Below are 14303 nucleotides of genomic sequence, written 5' to 3'. Positions count from 1 at the left end.
GCAGGAGCAAACAGACTGTCCAAAGCATCTCCTCAAACTTGTTCCATTCCCCACTCAGCAGCCTCACGTGGAATTTTGTAAGCACTCACGTTTCCTGTCCTCAGGTTCTTTCCATGCATCCCTACCCTTTCTTTCTCTAACTCTGAAATGAATCCCCACCCCCTTTTCCTTTCCCATTATAGTTTGTTCTTAAGTTAAAAAAAAACATGTCCCTTGGAGCTTCTGACCTTCCATGCCACGTCCTTGCTAGCCCCAGCCCCTTCGGAATTCTCCTCTGTGCTGCTTGCTTCTGGCCTCTTTTCCCTTGTGGCAACTCCTGCTCTGCATAGGACCAACACCTCAAGGTTGGGAATCATGGTGAACAGAGGAGAGAGAAGGCTAGAAATATTGCCCCTTTCATCATCTCCCCCTGCTCTGTCCCGTTCCTGCAGCAGTGGGAGCAAGTGCCCTGGAATCTCCCTTATGTCCGTTCCCAGGAGCAGCAGGACAGGGACCCCACACCTGGCTGGTCGCTAGGACCACCCAGGCAGCTCTGAAAGTAATGGTGATTGCTGGGTTCTTCCTAAGGCCTAGAGAGTCAGAGTGTCAATCAGGGAGGTCTGCTGAGTAATCAATGTGATTCTGAGACAGTCGGTGTGCCACGGGGACCTGGGACCCTCTACAATGCTGAGGAAAATGGGCACTTTGGTAGGGGTGATGCAATAAGAGCCTGAAAGAGTTAGGGAAGGTGAGGGTGGTGATGATAGCTAGGGAGACAGGAAAGGACAGTGAGGGACTGAGGGGCTTTGGATAGAAAGAAACTGTTTTCGTTTACTTGGCTGCCAAAGCAAGTACCGTGCAATGGGTTGGCTTCAACAATGGGAATTTATTGGCTCGTGGTTTTGAGGCTAAAAGAAGGTCCAAGTCAAGGTGTCATAAGGCAATGCTTTCTTCCTGAAGACTGGTGTTCTGGGGCTGGCTGATGACAATCCTTGGTCCTTGGTCACATGGCAAGGCACAGGGTAGCCTGTCTTGGCCTCTCTGTTCTCTTCCGGCTTCCATTGGATTTCAGCTTCTTGCTCCCGTGGTTTTTTCCTTCTCTGTCTGAAGTCCAGTAACAGGATTAAGACCCATCCCGAGTGATGTGGGCCACACCTTAACTGAAATAACCTCATCAAAAGGTCCCACTTACAATGGGTTCATGCCCACAGGAATGGATTAAGTTTAAGCACATGTTTTTCTGGGGTACATACAGTTCCAACCACCACAGAAGCCAAGGCGGTGGTATATGTGGGAATTGGAGGCCTGGTATTAGCACAAGGAAAGATGAAGGACTAGAGGGTTTTGTGGAAAACATTTGGGGGCTACTGGGACAGGGCTAGGCTAAAGACAAAGAATGGGTCTTCCAATGAACTTTCCATTAGGAACACAGAAATGTCAGGAGCACTTGCCATGGTGATGCCTGAGGCATGGCTGGGTGCCCCCTGTCGTGCTCACATCCTCTGAAGGCAGGAGGTACCTGGGGGAGGGTCTGAAGCCACAGGACCCCACTTCCTGCTGATCTACAGGATTGCTTAGCTCTGTTTGCCTTGATGGTCTCTGCCTTTGGGATGTTATTTTAGCTGTTATATCTAAACCATAATACACACAGGCTGGGCCAGCCAGCTGAGATAATAGCAGGAACAACAACACCCTGTGTTTAGCTGGAGAGTTATTTTCCCCCCAAGGAGTACAAAGCCCTTTCAAGATGTATTTCTGGTCATCCTCTTGACTTTTTGTGAGCTGGGGATTACTCTCCCTGTTTTTCAGACAGAGGGGTCAGAAGCATGCGGGTCAAAGCTACATGGCGGCTAGTGTTAAGGACTCATTCCCCCAGAGAGGCTGTCCCTGGGTTCCTTCCAAATTGGTCGTGCTGCCATGAGAGCCTGGGATGGGAGAAAGTGGGGAATTTGGAGCAGAACCTAGGGCTCCATTGCCATTATCAAAAACTTGACACCAGACCTAGCTTTGTTCTAGAGCACCCTCCCACCCTCCTACACCCCAGGTGGGTCCTTTAGTCTTCCCTTTGGAATGCCTAATGCCTATTCCATCCTGGTAGTGCCCATGAAACTTCATCTAGGGGCCCAGGAACTAGAGCCCCTGTGGGAGGGGCAGCAGGGTGGGCTGAGAATAGGTTTCTCGCCATCCATCCCTAGCCAGTGCCTGGCTTAGCCATGTGCCCACATCCTCCCACAGAGGCCCAGATGGCCTGGCCTTCCAAGAGGTCAGCTTTCTTGCCTTTTCCCTTGGTAGGTGTGGATGGACGCGGGCACCCAGATCTTCTTCTCCTTCGCCATCTGTCTGGGGTGCCTGACGGCCCTGGGCAGCTACAACAAGTACCACAACAACTGCTACAGGTGATCAGGGGAGTGGGGCCTGAGCCACAAGCCTGCCCCTCATCACTGTCCCTCCAGCCAAGTGCTGGACCAGTGGCGGTTTGCAGGAGTACACCACCTCATGGAATTTGTCTCCCTGCCTTCATCCCATTTTCCAACACCCCAATACTACCAGGAGCCAATTACAGGGCGGACAGAGGAATTGTTTCTGCAAGGGTGGCATGTTTGTGGTTGGCTGAGACAGCAGAGGTCCAGCCAGCTGGGTGATTTAGAGGTCATTGGGCTCAGGGGTACTCAGTAAGCAAGCCTGAGAAGTAAGTAAAGTTACCCAGATGAGTCTCAGGCTTGCCTGCTTTGGAAATCTGCCCCAGGAAACACTGAATCCTCACCCATTTTCACGTCCCTTCTATATACATGTATCAGCCCTATGCCACATCCCCTCACCCCCATTGGCCCCTCCTGCCTGCCTGGTTCATGCCCAGAGGATTCAATCCAAGTTTAATATTAGCTAAAAAAAATCATAGCCTGCCGTTCAAAATCAAATCTAGGTGACGAAGAATTACCTTGTCGTTTGAGATTATCCATGCCCAGCTCCCCCCTCACAGGTGTCACAAATTGAATTAAGCCAGAGTAGTAGCCTCCTGAAAGGTAAGGCGGCAATATTGTGGAGTGGGGAGGCCGCGTGGCAGTTCGCAGTTTTTAGATTGTTTTACTTCTTTACAGCCTCATTCTTTTAGGACTGCCTTGATTTATTCCGAATTTGAGCTAGTGGGGGTGGGGGGTGGGGGGCAGAAACAGCTCTTGGAGTGGCTGTCTTAATGCCGGTCTCTGTGATGGGCTGGGCAGGTGTCTGCCCGGAGGGGCTGTGCTCCCCTGCCCCACCCCGGGGTTCCCATGGACTCCCAGGAGGGACAACGACACATGGGCAGCCCCTTCCTGACCCTGCCTCTTTCTATCCCCCAGGGACTGCATTGCCCTCTGCTTCCTCAACAGCGGCACCAGCTTTGTGGCGGGGTTTGCCATCTTCTCCATCCTGGGCTTTATGTCCCGGGAGCAGGGCGTGCCCATTTCTGAGGTGGCTGAGTCAGGTGAGTGTTGGGGGTGCTGAGGGCAGGGTGTTCTGTGAGCCTTGTTTGAACTTTGGCCAACCAGGATCCAGAGGCATTTTTACCCTCATTTCCACTGTGGGGGGGCTGTGGCTGCCTTTCAGTGGATGCGTGCTGGGAAGAGGCATTAGGGCAGGGTTTAAACAGTCATCCCGGATTCAAGGGGTAAATGGTATTCCACAAAAAACTTCCCGTCCCCTCCTGGCCTCCAGTTCCTTACCCTGGAGACAATCAGTGCTATCAGTTTCCTGCGTATCCTTCCAGAAATAGTTTAGGTATATCTGAGAAATACTTATATACCTACTGTTCCAGTTTGCTAATGCTGTCGGAATGCAAAACACCAGAAATGGATTGGCTTTTATAAAGGGGGTTTATTTGGTTCCACAGTTACAGTCTTAAGGCCATGAAGTGTCCAAGGTAACACATAAGCAATCGGGTACCTTCACTGGAGGATGGCCAATGGTGTCCAGAAAACCTCTGTTAGCTGGGAAGGCACATGGCTGGCATCTGCTCCAAGTTCTGGTTTCAAAATGGCTTTTTCCCAGGACGTTCCTCTCTAGGCTGCAGTTCCTCAAAAAAGTCACTCTTAATTGCTCTTGGGGTGTTTGTCCTCTCTCAGCTTCTCTAGAGCAAGAGTCTGCTTTCAAAAGCTGTCTTCAAACTGTCTCTCATCTGCAGCTACTCTCAGCTTCTGTGCATTCTTCAAAGTGTCCCTCTTGGCTGTAGCTCCTCTTCAAAATGTCACTGTCAGCTGCACTGAGTTCCTTCTGTTTGTCAGCTCATTTACATGGCTCCAGTGATTTAATTTAGACCCACCCTGAATGGGTGGGGTTACACCTCCATGGAAATTATCCAGTCAGAGTCATCACCCACAGTTGGGTGGGGCGCATCTCCATGCAAACTACCTAATGCAAACTTTCCAGCTTATTATGTCTGACCCACAAGATTGCACCAAAGAATATGGCTTTTTCTGGGGGACATGATACATTCAAACCGGCACACATACATTCATACGTACACACACTTTTCTATTTATGACCCCTTTTCTCTTCTTACTAAATAATAACATATTACATAGTGTTCTACATCTTGCCTTGTTTTGTTCACTTTAAAATGTATCTCAGAGATAAGTTTATATCAGCACATGAAGAGTTCCCTCCCTTTTAAATGACTGTCTTTCTACCACACAGTGGGCTTCTTGCCTTTTTTTTAAATAAAATCAACAACTGTTTCCTATTTTGGTAAACTGTCAAATGTTTCTCTTTCTCCTTCCCTATTCTTGCAGACCACCCACTTTCACTCTAACTACAAGATAATTTTTTATCATAGCATTCACAAGCACACACTTATTACACAGACTGCCAAGCCCTAGGCAATTGACAGCACTGATTCTTACTAACAATGCTAACATTGAACTTTGATTACGCACTGTGCCTGGCACCATGCTAAGTGTTTATGTGGCAGGTGCTGGTGTGGTCCCTTGACACCAGTGTGGGGACTGGGCTTGGAGAGGTGAGTGCCCTGTCCAAGGCTCCACAGTGAGGCTCTGATTTTTCTAAGGAGCTTCCTGTGGATGAGCCCAGGCATTGACATGTGAATTTGTTCTTGCCATTTGAGTCCGTTGAGAGGAACATTCATTTGTTTGATAGGATGAGTCAGTGGTACCAGTGCACTCATTATAGGGTGACAGAAAAAGCTCCAGAGGCAGAGGGGGCAAACTGGTGGCCCCAGGCCCCTTCCGGCCTGGGAGGGAGTTACTTTGGTACCATCTACACTTTGGTACTATTTACTTTACAAAAAACAACAACATGGTTGCCTTTAGCTAGGGCACAGTTACTCCTGTTTTTATCAGGCCGTACCATGTCCTCCTGTTTTGCACTGGGTCAGCCTGCCTGCCTCCTGAGCTCTTTTGAAATCTGAAACTGGCTTGGAACAATAGATCTGGAGAGTAAAACATGAGGAATTGGGAGTAGGACTTAGAGAAACGAGGATGATAAAATACCATCTTTCTGTATTCCAAAGCCCCTTCACATCCCATGATCTCTAGGTTCTGTTCCTGCCAAGGAGAATAGAGTGGGTGGTACCTTGGAAATTTGGGGCCCAGACAGAGGTTTGGGTGGCTTTTCCCAGGTGAGGATGGTGGTGGTGATGGTAACTTTGGGGTGAGGTTTCCCCTAGCTCCTATTATTCCACGGTCCCCCCACCCCCCACCACCTGCCCTGGGAAGCCTAGTTGTTGCACATGGCCTGGATCTGGCCCAGGCACTGGGCCGTGTTCCTCTGTTCCTTGCTGTAGGCCCAGGCCTGGCTTTCATCGCCTACCCCCGGGCTGTAGTGATGCTGCCCTTCTCTCCTCTGTGGGCCTGCTGCTTTTTCTTCATGGTTGTTCTCCTGGGACTGGATAGTCAGGTACCAACAGGTGGCCACTCAGAGCCCGAGGGATGAGCAGGTCAGGGTGTGGGCTGGAGGAGGGGCAGCCATGGGAGCCAGGTTGAGCTTTATGCCCAGAAGTGGATGCCCTTCCAAGGGAAGAGGAGCCTTGAGGGATAGATCCTGACCTAATCATGCAAGGACAGCTCTGGGGGCCTGAGATGGGGAGGACTGGCCATGGGAGAAAGAAGCCACAGCTTCTTTTGGGAGTTCTCTTTCCCTTCAATTCTTTTGCCCTCTCATCCAGTTTGTGTGCGTAGAAAGCCTGGTGACAGCGCTGGTGGACATGTACCCCCACGTATTCCGCAAGAAGAACCGGAGAGAGGTGCTCATCTTTGGAGTGTCAGCCATCTCCTTCCTTGTCGGGCTGGTCATGCTCACAGAGGTGAGTGTCCAGGAGGCTGGAAGTGGGGGGCACAGTGCAAAGGAGGAGTCAGGTGGAGCAGACCACATGGTTGCAGGCCACGGGGCTGGGCCTTCCAGGCTTCAGGGCACCAGACTCCTTTTTTTCCAAAAGGCACAAAGTATGCCAGTCCCTCCTCTGGCCTTTGTGCATCAGCAACCTACTCTACACTAAGAGGTGGGGAAAGGATGGCCAGAGAAGTCACAGGTTAGGAAGAACTGCCTTTCTGGCAAGGTCCCGTGATTTCCCAGGCAGCTGAACCAAGTTCTGTGGACGAACTTCAAGAGAAAAATGGACCCCTGGGAATGGGCGACATACTGTGTGATGTCTTGGGGGGAGAAGGATGGAGATGAAGTTTGTCAGCTTGACAATAACAATGACAGCCCCTATCCTGATCCCTTGCCAAAAAGTACACACTATGTCTTGGGCTTCTGGGGTCAACTCCAAAACATTCTCAGGGATAATCTAACAATAGCTGTCATTTCATCTATCTTCCATCCAAAAACAATAATAAAAAGTAATTATTGTTGTCTCCTATCTGTCTGGTGCTTTCTGTCCTACAGGCTACATTGTCTAATGCAATCCTCACCAACTCTGCTCTGTGCCCCAAGGGTCTGAGGATAGAGGGCATGGGGGTAAATCTATCTGCTTTCTCTGGATAAATTTCTTTTCTTTTGTCCCTTCCTACCAGGGTGGCATGTACGTGTTTCAGCTCTTTGACTACTATGCAGCCAGTGGCATGTGCCTTCTATTTGTGGCCATCTTTGAGTCCATCTGTGTAGCATGGGTATATGGTGAGTGTCTCCCCCACCTCCTGCCCCAGGATTCTCCTACAATCCAGAGCTCTTAGAAGAGAGACATCTACTGCTAAAGCTACTTTTTCCTTGCACTCTTCCCCTATCCAACCTCAAAAATCTTGAGAATCCTATATTGCTGCCACTAGAAAGTCCTTCCAGAGGTTGCCTGGCCTACCCTGCTGGTTATGAACTGGCCGATACTACCCCAAATAGGCCCATATCCTGTCCTATCCAAACCTTTTCAGCCTTTAACAGCCTTGATAATGAGGAAGTTACTACCTTTGCCTAAGTCAACTTCCTGCTGCCATTCATGCCTATGAATTCCAGGGAGGAGTCCTCTCCCAGCAGTGATTTGAAAGATGACCATGTCTTCTGTTTATTGGGTTCACGTGTCTTGGTCTGTGAGGCCTCCATTCTGATGCTTTGGATGCTAAAGAATGTCCCTTCTCCCCTTGCTTCCTCTCCTCTCCATGGTAGGAGCTGGGCGCTTCTATGACAACATTGAAGACATGATTGGGTACAGGCCATGGCCTCTTATCAAATATTGTTGGATCTTCCTCACACCAGCTGTGTGCACAGTAAGACAATCCCCAGGGAATAAAGCCAAATGAAGGGAGAAAGAGATGGTGGCAGCAGCAGGGTGGAGAGGCCATTAGACCTAGAAGGCACTTCCCCTTGGGGACTGGAAATCATCCTAGATTTTCATTCATCCTCCTGTTGGATTCTAGAAAATGACAGCAAGATAGATCCTTCCTTTCCATGTCACAGAAGGATAAAATGAAGGATAAATCTGTCAGACAGTTTGCTCAACACCACAGTGTGAGACATATGTCACAGGCAGGACTGAAATCCAAGTGCACTGGCCGCTCGTGATGCTATTAAAAACCACAGCAATAATAAGAGCAGCAGCTGTTGAGCACGGACAGTCCCAGGTACAAAGGGCTTGGCAGGTAGTAACTCGCTGCATCCTCACGAGAGCCCCATGAGGTCAGGATTGCCATTGTGCCCATTTTACAAATGAAACTGAAGCCCAAAGACATTGAGGCATTTCCCCAAGCCAGAAAGAGGCACAGGGCTACAATTCAAACCCACACAACCTGGCTCCAGAATCTGAACCTTTAACTACTATGTGCAAGTTCCACTCATTTTATCTCTTTATGTCAGCAGTTCCCCCTGAACCCTCACTGTGTGCCGGGTATAAATAGAGGTATTTTGGGCCAGGGGGTGGAGGGAAGGAGGCATGATCCCTGCTATTGACACACCCACAGGGAGACTTAGCATCTCCCACCGCCACCCCACCCAGCACGCACATGATCATGTCCCCACTGGGGATCAACCATATATAGAGGTGCCCAGGGAGGCTGAAGTGACAGGGCATGTACCCTGGAAATTCCTCCCAGGGAAAGAGAATTTTGAGCAGAATGTGGATGGAGATTTGAGTCAGATTGGCCCAGAAGAGCCCAGAGGCTAATCCAGCCTTAGATTAGATCTCTGCTAGGCCAGCTCTTCCAGGTGGAGGGCACCGTCACCCCCTTCCTTTTCTGCTCCCACCCCCAGGCCACCTTCCTCTTCTCCCTGGTCAAGTACACGCCACTGACCTACAACAAGAAGTACACGTACCCGTGGTGGGGCGATGGCCTGGGCTGGCTCCTGGCTCTGTCTTCCATGGTCTGCATTCCTGTCTGGAGCGTCTATAAACTCAGCACCCTCAAGGGCTCCTTCAGAGAGGTAGGAAGTGAGTAGGAAGCAAAGAGTGGGGAGGAACCCTGTTGGATAAGGTGGGGTCCCTTTGATGGTAGGCAGGCTGCCTGCCGGGGTAGAGCCTGGTGTGGATATCGAGGAGGGATAGAGTACTTAGAAGACTCAGACAGAGACTGGTAACTCCAAGAGACAGGCCGGGATTATAGGGTCAGTGCCCAGAGGTTTGGAGGCAGCAGACACTGGGCAAGAGGGAAGCTGACGTAGCTGCCTCCCACTCCACCTCAGGACAGCCCCTCTCCTCCCCTTCCAGAGACTGCACCAGCTTGTGTGCCCAGCCAAGGACCTGCCCCAACAGGATGCAGCAGCAGCCGCCACCCCTGCTACACCTAGGACCTCACTTCTCAGACTCACAGAACTGGAGTCTCACTGCTAGGGGGCAGGCCCTGGGGTGGAGCCCACGAGCCTGGCTTTGGGGACAGCTGCAGAGGGGAGAGGGCAGAAGTAGCCCCACTGTGTTTCCCTGCCCTCTACCTGGGGTGGATAAGACCACAACAGATATTTCAAAATCTGCCTTCTAAGCCGGGGGCCCTCTCATTCCAACTAGCCTGTTCCAGGGGTAGCTTGAACAGATCTGAAACACCAGCATCAAGGGCATCTGTCTGAGATGGGCCTTGGGCAGCTGGGTAAGGGCCAGCGGGTGGGGTGAGAGCTTTGGCAGCCTCTAGGCCCTCTGACCCTTCATTTCATTAAATCCATGTTCTTCCTCCTGACAGCTAGCAGATCTGCCTGGTTTCTTTCCTCGGCTTTGCTTCCTTGACTACCTACCCCTTTAAAGCTGTGGCTTTGGGTTCCTGCCTCCTCCCCACCTCTCCTTCCCAATTAGAGGCCCCCTGTGGACCACGAAGCAGAGGTGGTTGCTATGGGGAGAAGGGTGACAGGCCAAGCTGAGTGTCTCCATCATCAGACACCTCTCTCCATGCTTCCTCTAGGGCCCATCCCTTCACCTTCACTCTGTGGAATAAGAAAGGAAAATGGGGGAGGAAGGAAGGAGGAGACTTGAGCCCCAGCTAGAGAACAGGAAGAGGGAAGACTGCTCGGGCTTCTTCCTGTCTGGGTTTCCCTGGCCGCGTCGTTGCCTGCCCCTGCTTGCTAAGATTGTGCCTACGCGGGCGGACCCGGGGCCTGGGGCTGGGGGCAGAGAGAGGGACGGGAGGTGACTGCAGCCCCTGGGCTGGGTCAGCAGAGGGACTCCGCATCCCCAGGAGCACCTGGCTCTTCCTCCTGTCTGGAAGAGGCTGAGATGCTGGGTGCCGTGGCCACCAGACGTGGCCACGAGGGGGCGGCACTGCCACGACACAGCTCCGCCGCCAGGGCCCGAGCTGCAGGGAGGAGCCGTAGGTGAGGCTGCAAGACATCTGGGTGGAGGGAGAGTCTGTCCTCCCTCGGGGTCACTGGGCACGGCCTCGGCCCCAGAGTATCCCGTGGCTGTGTCTCGGCAGCCTTACCTCTGAGCTGGGGGTGTGGATCCCTGTGTGTTGGTGTGTGTGTGTAAGTGTAAAAGCTGCACCTCTCTTGAACAGGTATAGGCTTAGGCGTTTGCCTGCATCATCCTCTGTTCAGGTGGTTCTTCTTCCAGTGCTGTTGGGGTGGGTGAGAGAGTGTCCTGTGATGCTTAGGTCTAAGGGCTTCTTAGGTTTTTACATGTTGGTGCGAAAATGCACAAAAATCGTTGCCAGTCTTCAAGTTTCAATGTTTGTTGTTATTGTTGGAAGGGTTTATAAAAGTTACTGATGGCAGCCCTACTGTGTGTGACCCTGGCTGAGCCTTCCTGGAGCATGATGGTTGGGTTTTCTCCAAGTGTGCCAGGCTCAATCGTGGTCCTAAGATGGGAGAAAGAAATCTGCTGGGGGAGAAGCGTGCTGAAATGCCAGGCACCACGTGCTTGCCAGCTCCATCCGTTTGAGAATATTTCCTGAAAACCTACTTTGTGACGCTGTGCTATGCTCATGACAATGTTGAGCAAAAACTGATGGTGATTTCTTAAACAACAAATTGAAACAAGTTCTATGAAAGAAAAGAATGAGGTGCTAGGAGAAGGAATAATGAGTCAGGGAGGAAACTGATGATTTGATGGTCTGGGAAGGCCTTTCTGAGGATGTCATATTGGTCTCTCTATCCATCCAAGTTGCAAGAAGCTGCTGAGCCCAGGACGTTCGATACTGGCTATCCCATTCCCGGTTGGAAGATTCATTGGTGATGCAGCATGGTTGGGAAATAACCATTGGCATGAGACTCAGGAGATATGGGTTCTAGCCTTGACCTAGCTTCAATTGCTAGGAAGTTATCTGGAACTCAGGTTCTTCATTTTTCAGATGGAGATAATATTGTGCACCTGCCTACAGACAGGTTTGTTGCTGGATTCAAGTGAGGCTCTGGTTGTGAGAGCCTTTTCAGACATTTGGTGCCAAACAATATGAGGTCAATTAAACCAGCTGGGGGTAGGAGTGGACGAGGCTGAGGGGTTGCTGCTCTAACCACCCAGGTGGGGCTGATAAGTGGAGATGCGAGTGAAACGCTGTCAGCCCACATCAGGGTCAGACTTGGGAAAGGGAGCAAGGTACCTGGATTGGCTTTAGCAGAGGGAATTAAAGGGATGTTGTGGGAGTTGCTGAACCATCTGCTTTCCCTGCCTGGAAGGGCAGATGTGAATCCTGCAGTTCTCAGGGGAAGGCGTTCAGAAGGAATGGTGCCCTCTCTTGTCCACAGGCCATGCCTGTTGGAGAAGAAAGGCAGGGGGGGAGTGCTTTGGGGCAAGTGATAGCTGAAAGGAGGCAGCAGACCACAGATAACTGTGGAAAGTTACAAACTGCAGCCCATGGGGGTGGAGAAGCAACTTATTAGGCACTGATATGACCCAGCTGCTTGGGGTCCAGGCCTCCATGTGTGCCCATGTGCACACACAGCCAGGCCTCAGAGACACGCAGGTGCATGCACACACACACACACATAGTCCTCCATTTATCTGGGCACATGTGCACACATGCAGAGACACCAGAGGCAGCTCAGCCTACTCCTTTAGCCATCTGGGTTTGACCCTGACCCTCTTACTTGCTGTGTGACCTTGGGCAAGTCAACCTCCCTGATTCTTTGCTTTCTCCTCTATAAAATGGGAATGATAATTTTTACATCATAGAGTGTGCTGGGAGAGCAGCCCTGAGGACATATTCATGCAAATCCCCTGTTTCCCATGGCCATGACCCCACCCCATTGGGCTGACAGTGAAGCAGAAAAGCCCAGGAAGAGCTCAGAGACATCCTTGCTGATCACTTCCTTCCCCAGCCCTAGCTATCAGGCTGCCTTGGGCCCCAGATCAAGCTAAGCACTTTTGCTAGGAGGCAGAGGAGAGGTAGCCCTAAAATAACTCTACATCCTCTGGCTTGAGATCCTGATCAGCACGGCAGTATTGTCCAAGAAAAGCAGGTGTGGCCTGAGACCTCCAAGTCCTAGTCTATCCCCTTCCAGAAAAGGGAAGCCTGAGACAATTTGTTCACCATAAGCTACATATTCATCTCTCCATTCATCTGTCTGTCCATCCATCCATCTGTCCATCCATTGTTCGTCCATCTGTCCAATGAACATTGAATGTCTACTCCAAGCCAGCTGAAGGCAGAAACAAAGAATTACAAAATGGGGTCCCTGCCCTTTAGACATTCATGTCTGGAAAACAGTATGAGGTAGTGGAACAAGCACAGAGTTTTGGAGTCAGGAGACCCACCACTTACTAGCTATATGGGACAAATCACTTAGCTTCTATTTGCCCCAGTTTTCTTTCAAGGTTCTTGTGAGGATTAAATGAGGTAACATATAAAGCATCTTGTCTGAGTTAGATGTTCAGGAAATAGGTTCCGTCCCAGGCCCTCTGAATACATGTATGGGGTTAGAAGTTGAGGGTGGTGAGGAAGACATTCTCTGGGGTCCCAGGATCCTTGCTGCAGCAAGCTAATGGATTCAGTTAACCATACTTCATCCTGACTTGGGACCCTCCTGGTGTGGAAACAGCCCAATCTCAGCAAGGCTTTCCAGGCAATACAGGTATTCCTGCCTTTGCAAAGATGACAGTCTCTGGTCTCCAGGAGTTTACCAATTGGCCTGAAAAACTAGTGGGAGCTGGGGACTGTGGGGATTAGGGTGGGCTTGAGTAAGGGAAGCTCCAAGTTGAGATGCTGAGACTAAGGCCAGAGGTAGTCAGATAAGGACAGGGAGGGCCTGGGCAGCTCCTTTTTGGAAAAATCAAACTCCACTCCCTGGGCCAAGTCAAATAGGGTAGCTGTCCTCCTACAAGGTGAAGGAGAGGTGACAGCACTTGCTGGACCATGTGCAACTTGAGGGCAAGGCCTGTGTCTTGTTCACCACTGTATCCCAGGTCCTAGCATAAAGCCTGACACATTGCAGGCACTGCATAATTTTTTTGAATGAATGAATGAATGAATGAAGAAAATTTGCCCTCTTGCCCAACCTAATTTCTCTCTCTTTTATGGAGAGACTGGCCATTTTATTCTGGAATAGCTGCAGCTAGTTAATCTCATAAACCTTGGTGTCCCTCTATAAGATGCTCTATGGGGAACACTTGGCAGAATCCCCATTCAGGAACAGGGCAGACACAGCCACGTGGGTCCACACAGTCCCGGTGGAGGTTGCAAGAGTGTGAATTCTGCCTGGGGCTACTCTGACAGAGCTGACCCCCAGCTCAGCTTCTGGGTTCACAGAGGCAAAGGGTCTGATGGGGAACCCCACAAAGAGATGCCAAAAGAGGTCTGAGTAACCTTGAATGGGGGTGCTTGTGGAAAATTACAGGCTGAGTTTCTCACTTCACACCCCAGCTCTGCTGGGGAAGTTCTAAAATACAAAGGGGAAGCACACGTAAAGGGAAATTTCCCTCCCCCACCCCCAACTTCCTCTGTGTCCACAGCACCTAGAGTGGAAGCACCTTCATTGTCTGGATGGGGGTACTGGCTGTTCTGAATGAATGGCAGTGAGGTAGGTCCTATGCCCAGTACCCTGAGGACGTGCTTGGGGACAGTGTCGGAGCTCTGGTTCTGGGGACGCTCCCTGGCACATGGCAAAGGGCACACATACTCAATAAATACCAGTTCACACTGAGAGCTGCAAGGCTTTACACTCAAGTCCTAGCTGTTTGCCTGAGTGCTGAGAGCTGACCAGAGCAGATTCCTGCTTCCCATGACCAGAACTGCACCATCCCACAACAAATACCAACTCCCCTTAAGCCCCTACGATATCTTAAGCAATTTTCTATGTTATCTTTAACCTTCACAGCAACCTTTCAAAGTAGGTCTTGTCTAGCTTTTGCAGACTGGGAAACTGAGACTCAGATCCCTGCCTAGCTCTCACAACTAGTAAATGACAGTGGAAGGGTTCAAACTCAGGTCTGTCTGACTGCAAACCCATGTCCATTCTATATTATGCTTCTAAAGATATGATCCAGGTGCCGTCCA

At 50.7% G+C, this 14303-nt stretch overlaps 1 protein-coding gene across 2 annotated transcripts in view; it reads left to right on the top strand.

The window, feature by feature from the left end:
- SLC6A13 (solute carrier family 6 member 13) overlaps positions 1-9350 on the top strand; it is a 47013-nt gene extending 37663 nt beyond the window's left edge. For both annotated transcript variants that reach the window (XM_037845687.1, XM_037845688.1), the window contains exons 8-15: positions 2272-2375; positions 3318-3442; positions 5756-5868; positions 6137-6274; positions 6984-7086; positions 7567-7667; positions 8647-8817; positions 9101-9350. In XM_037845687.1, the coding sequence (XP_037701615.1) occupies positions 2272-2375; positions 3318-3442; positions 5756-5868; positions 6137-6274; positions 6984-7086; positions 7567-7667; positions 8647-8817; positions 9101-9223 (978 nt within the window). In that variant the 3' untranslated portion in view covers positions 9224-9350. The remainder of the gene's footprint in view (positions 1-2271; positions 2376-3317; positions 3443-5755; positions 5869-6136; positions 6275-6983; positions 7087-7566; positions 7668-8646; positions 8818-9100) is intronic.
- The last annotated feature ends 4953 nt before the right edge of the window (positions 9351-14303 follow it).

This window comes from Choloepus didactylus, chromosome 8 (assembly GCF_015220235.1).
Source record: "Choloepus didactylus isolate mChoDid1 chromosome 8, mChoDid1.pri, whole genome shotgun sequence".
NCBI classification, from domain to species: Eukaryota; Metazoa; Chordata; class Mammalia; order Pilosa; family Megalonychidae; genus Choloepus; species Choloepus didactylus.
This window is presented reverse-complemented; position numbering and strand designations above follow the sequence as displayed.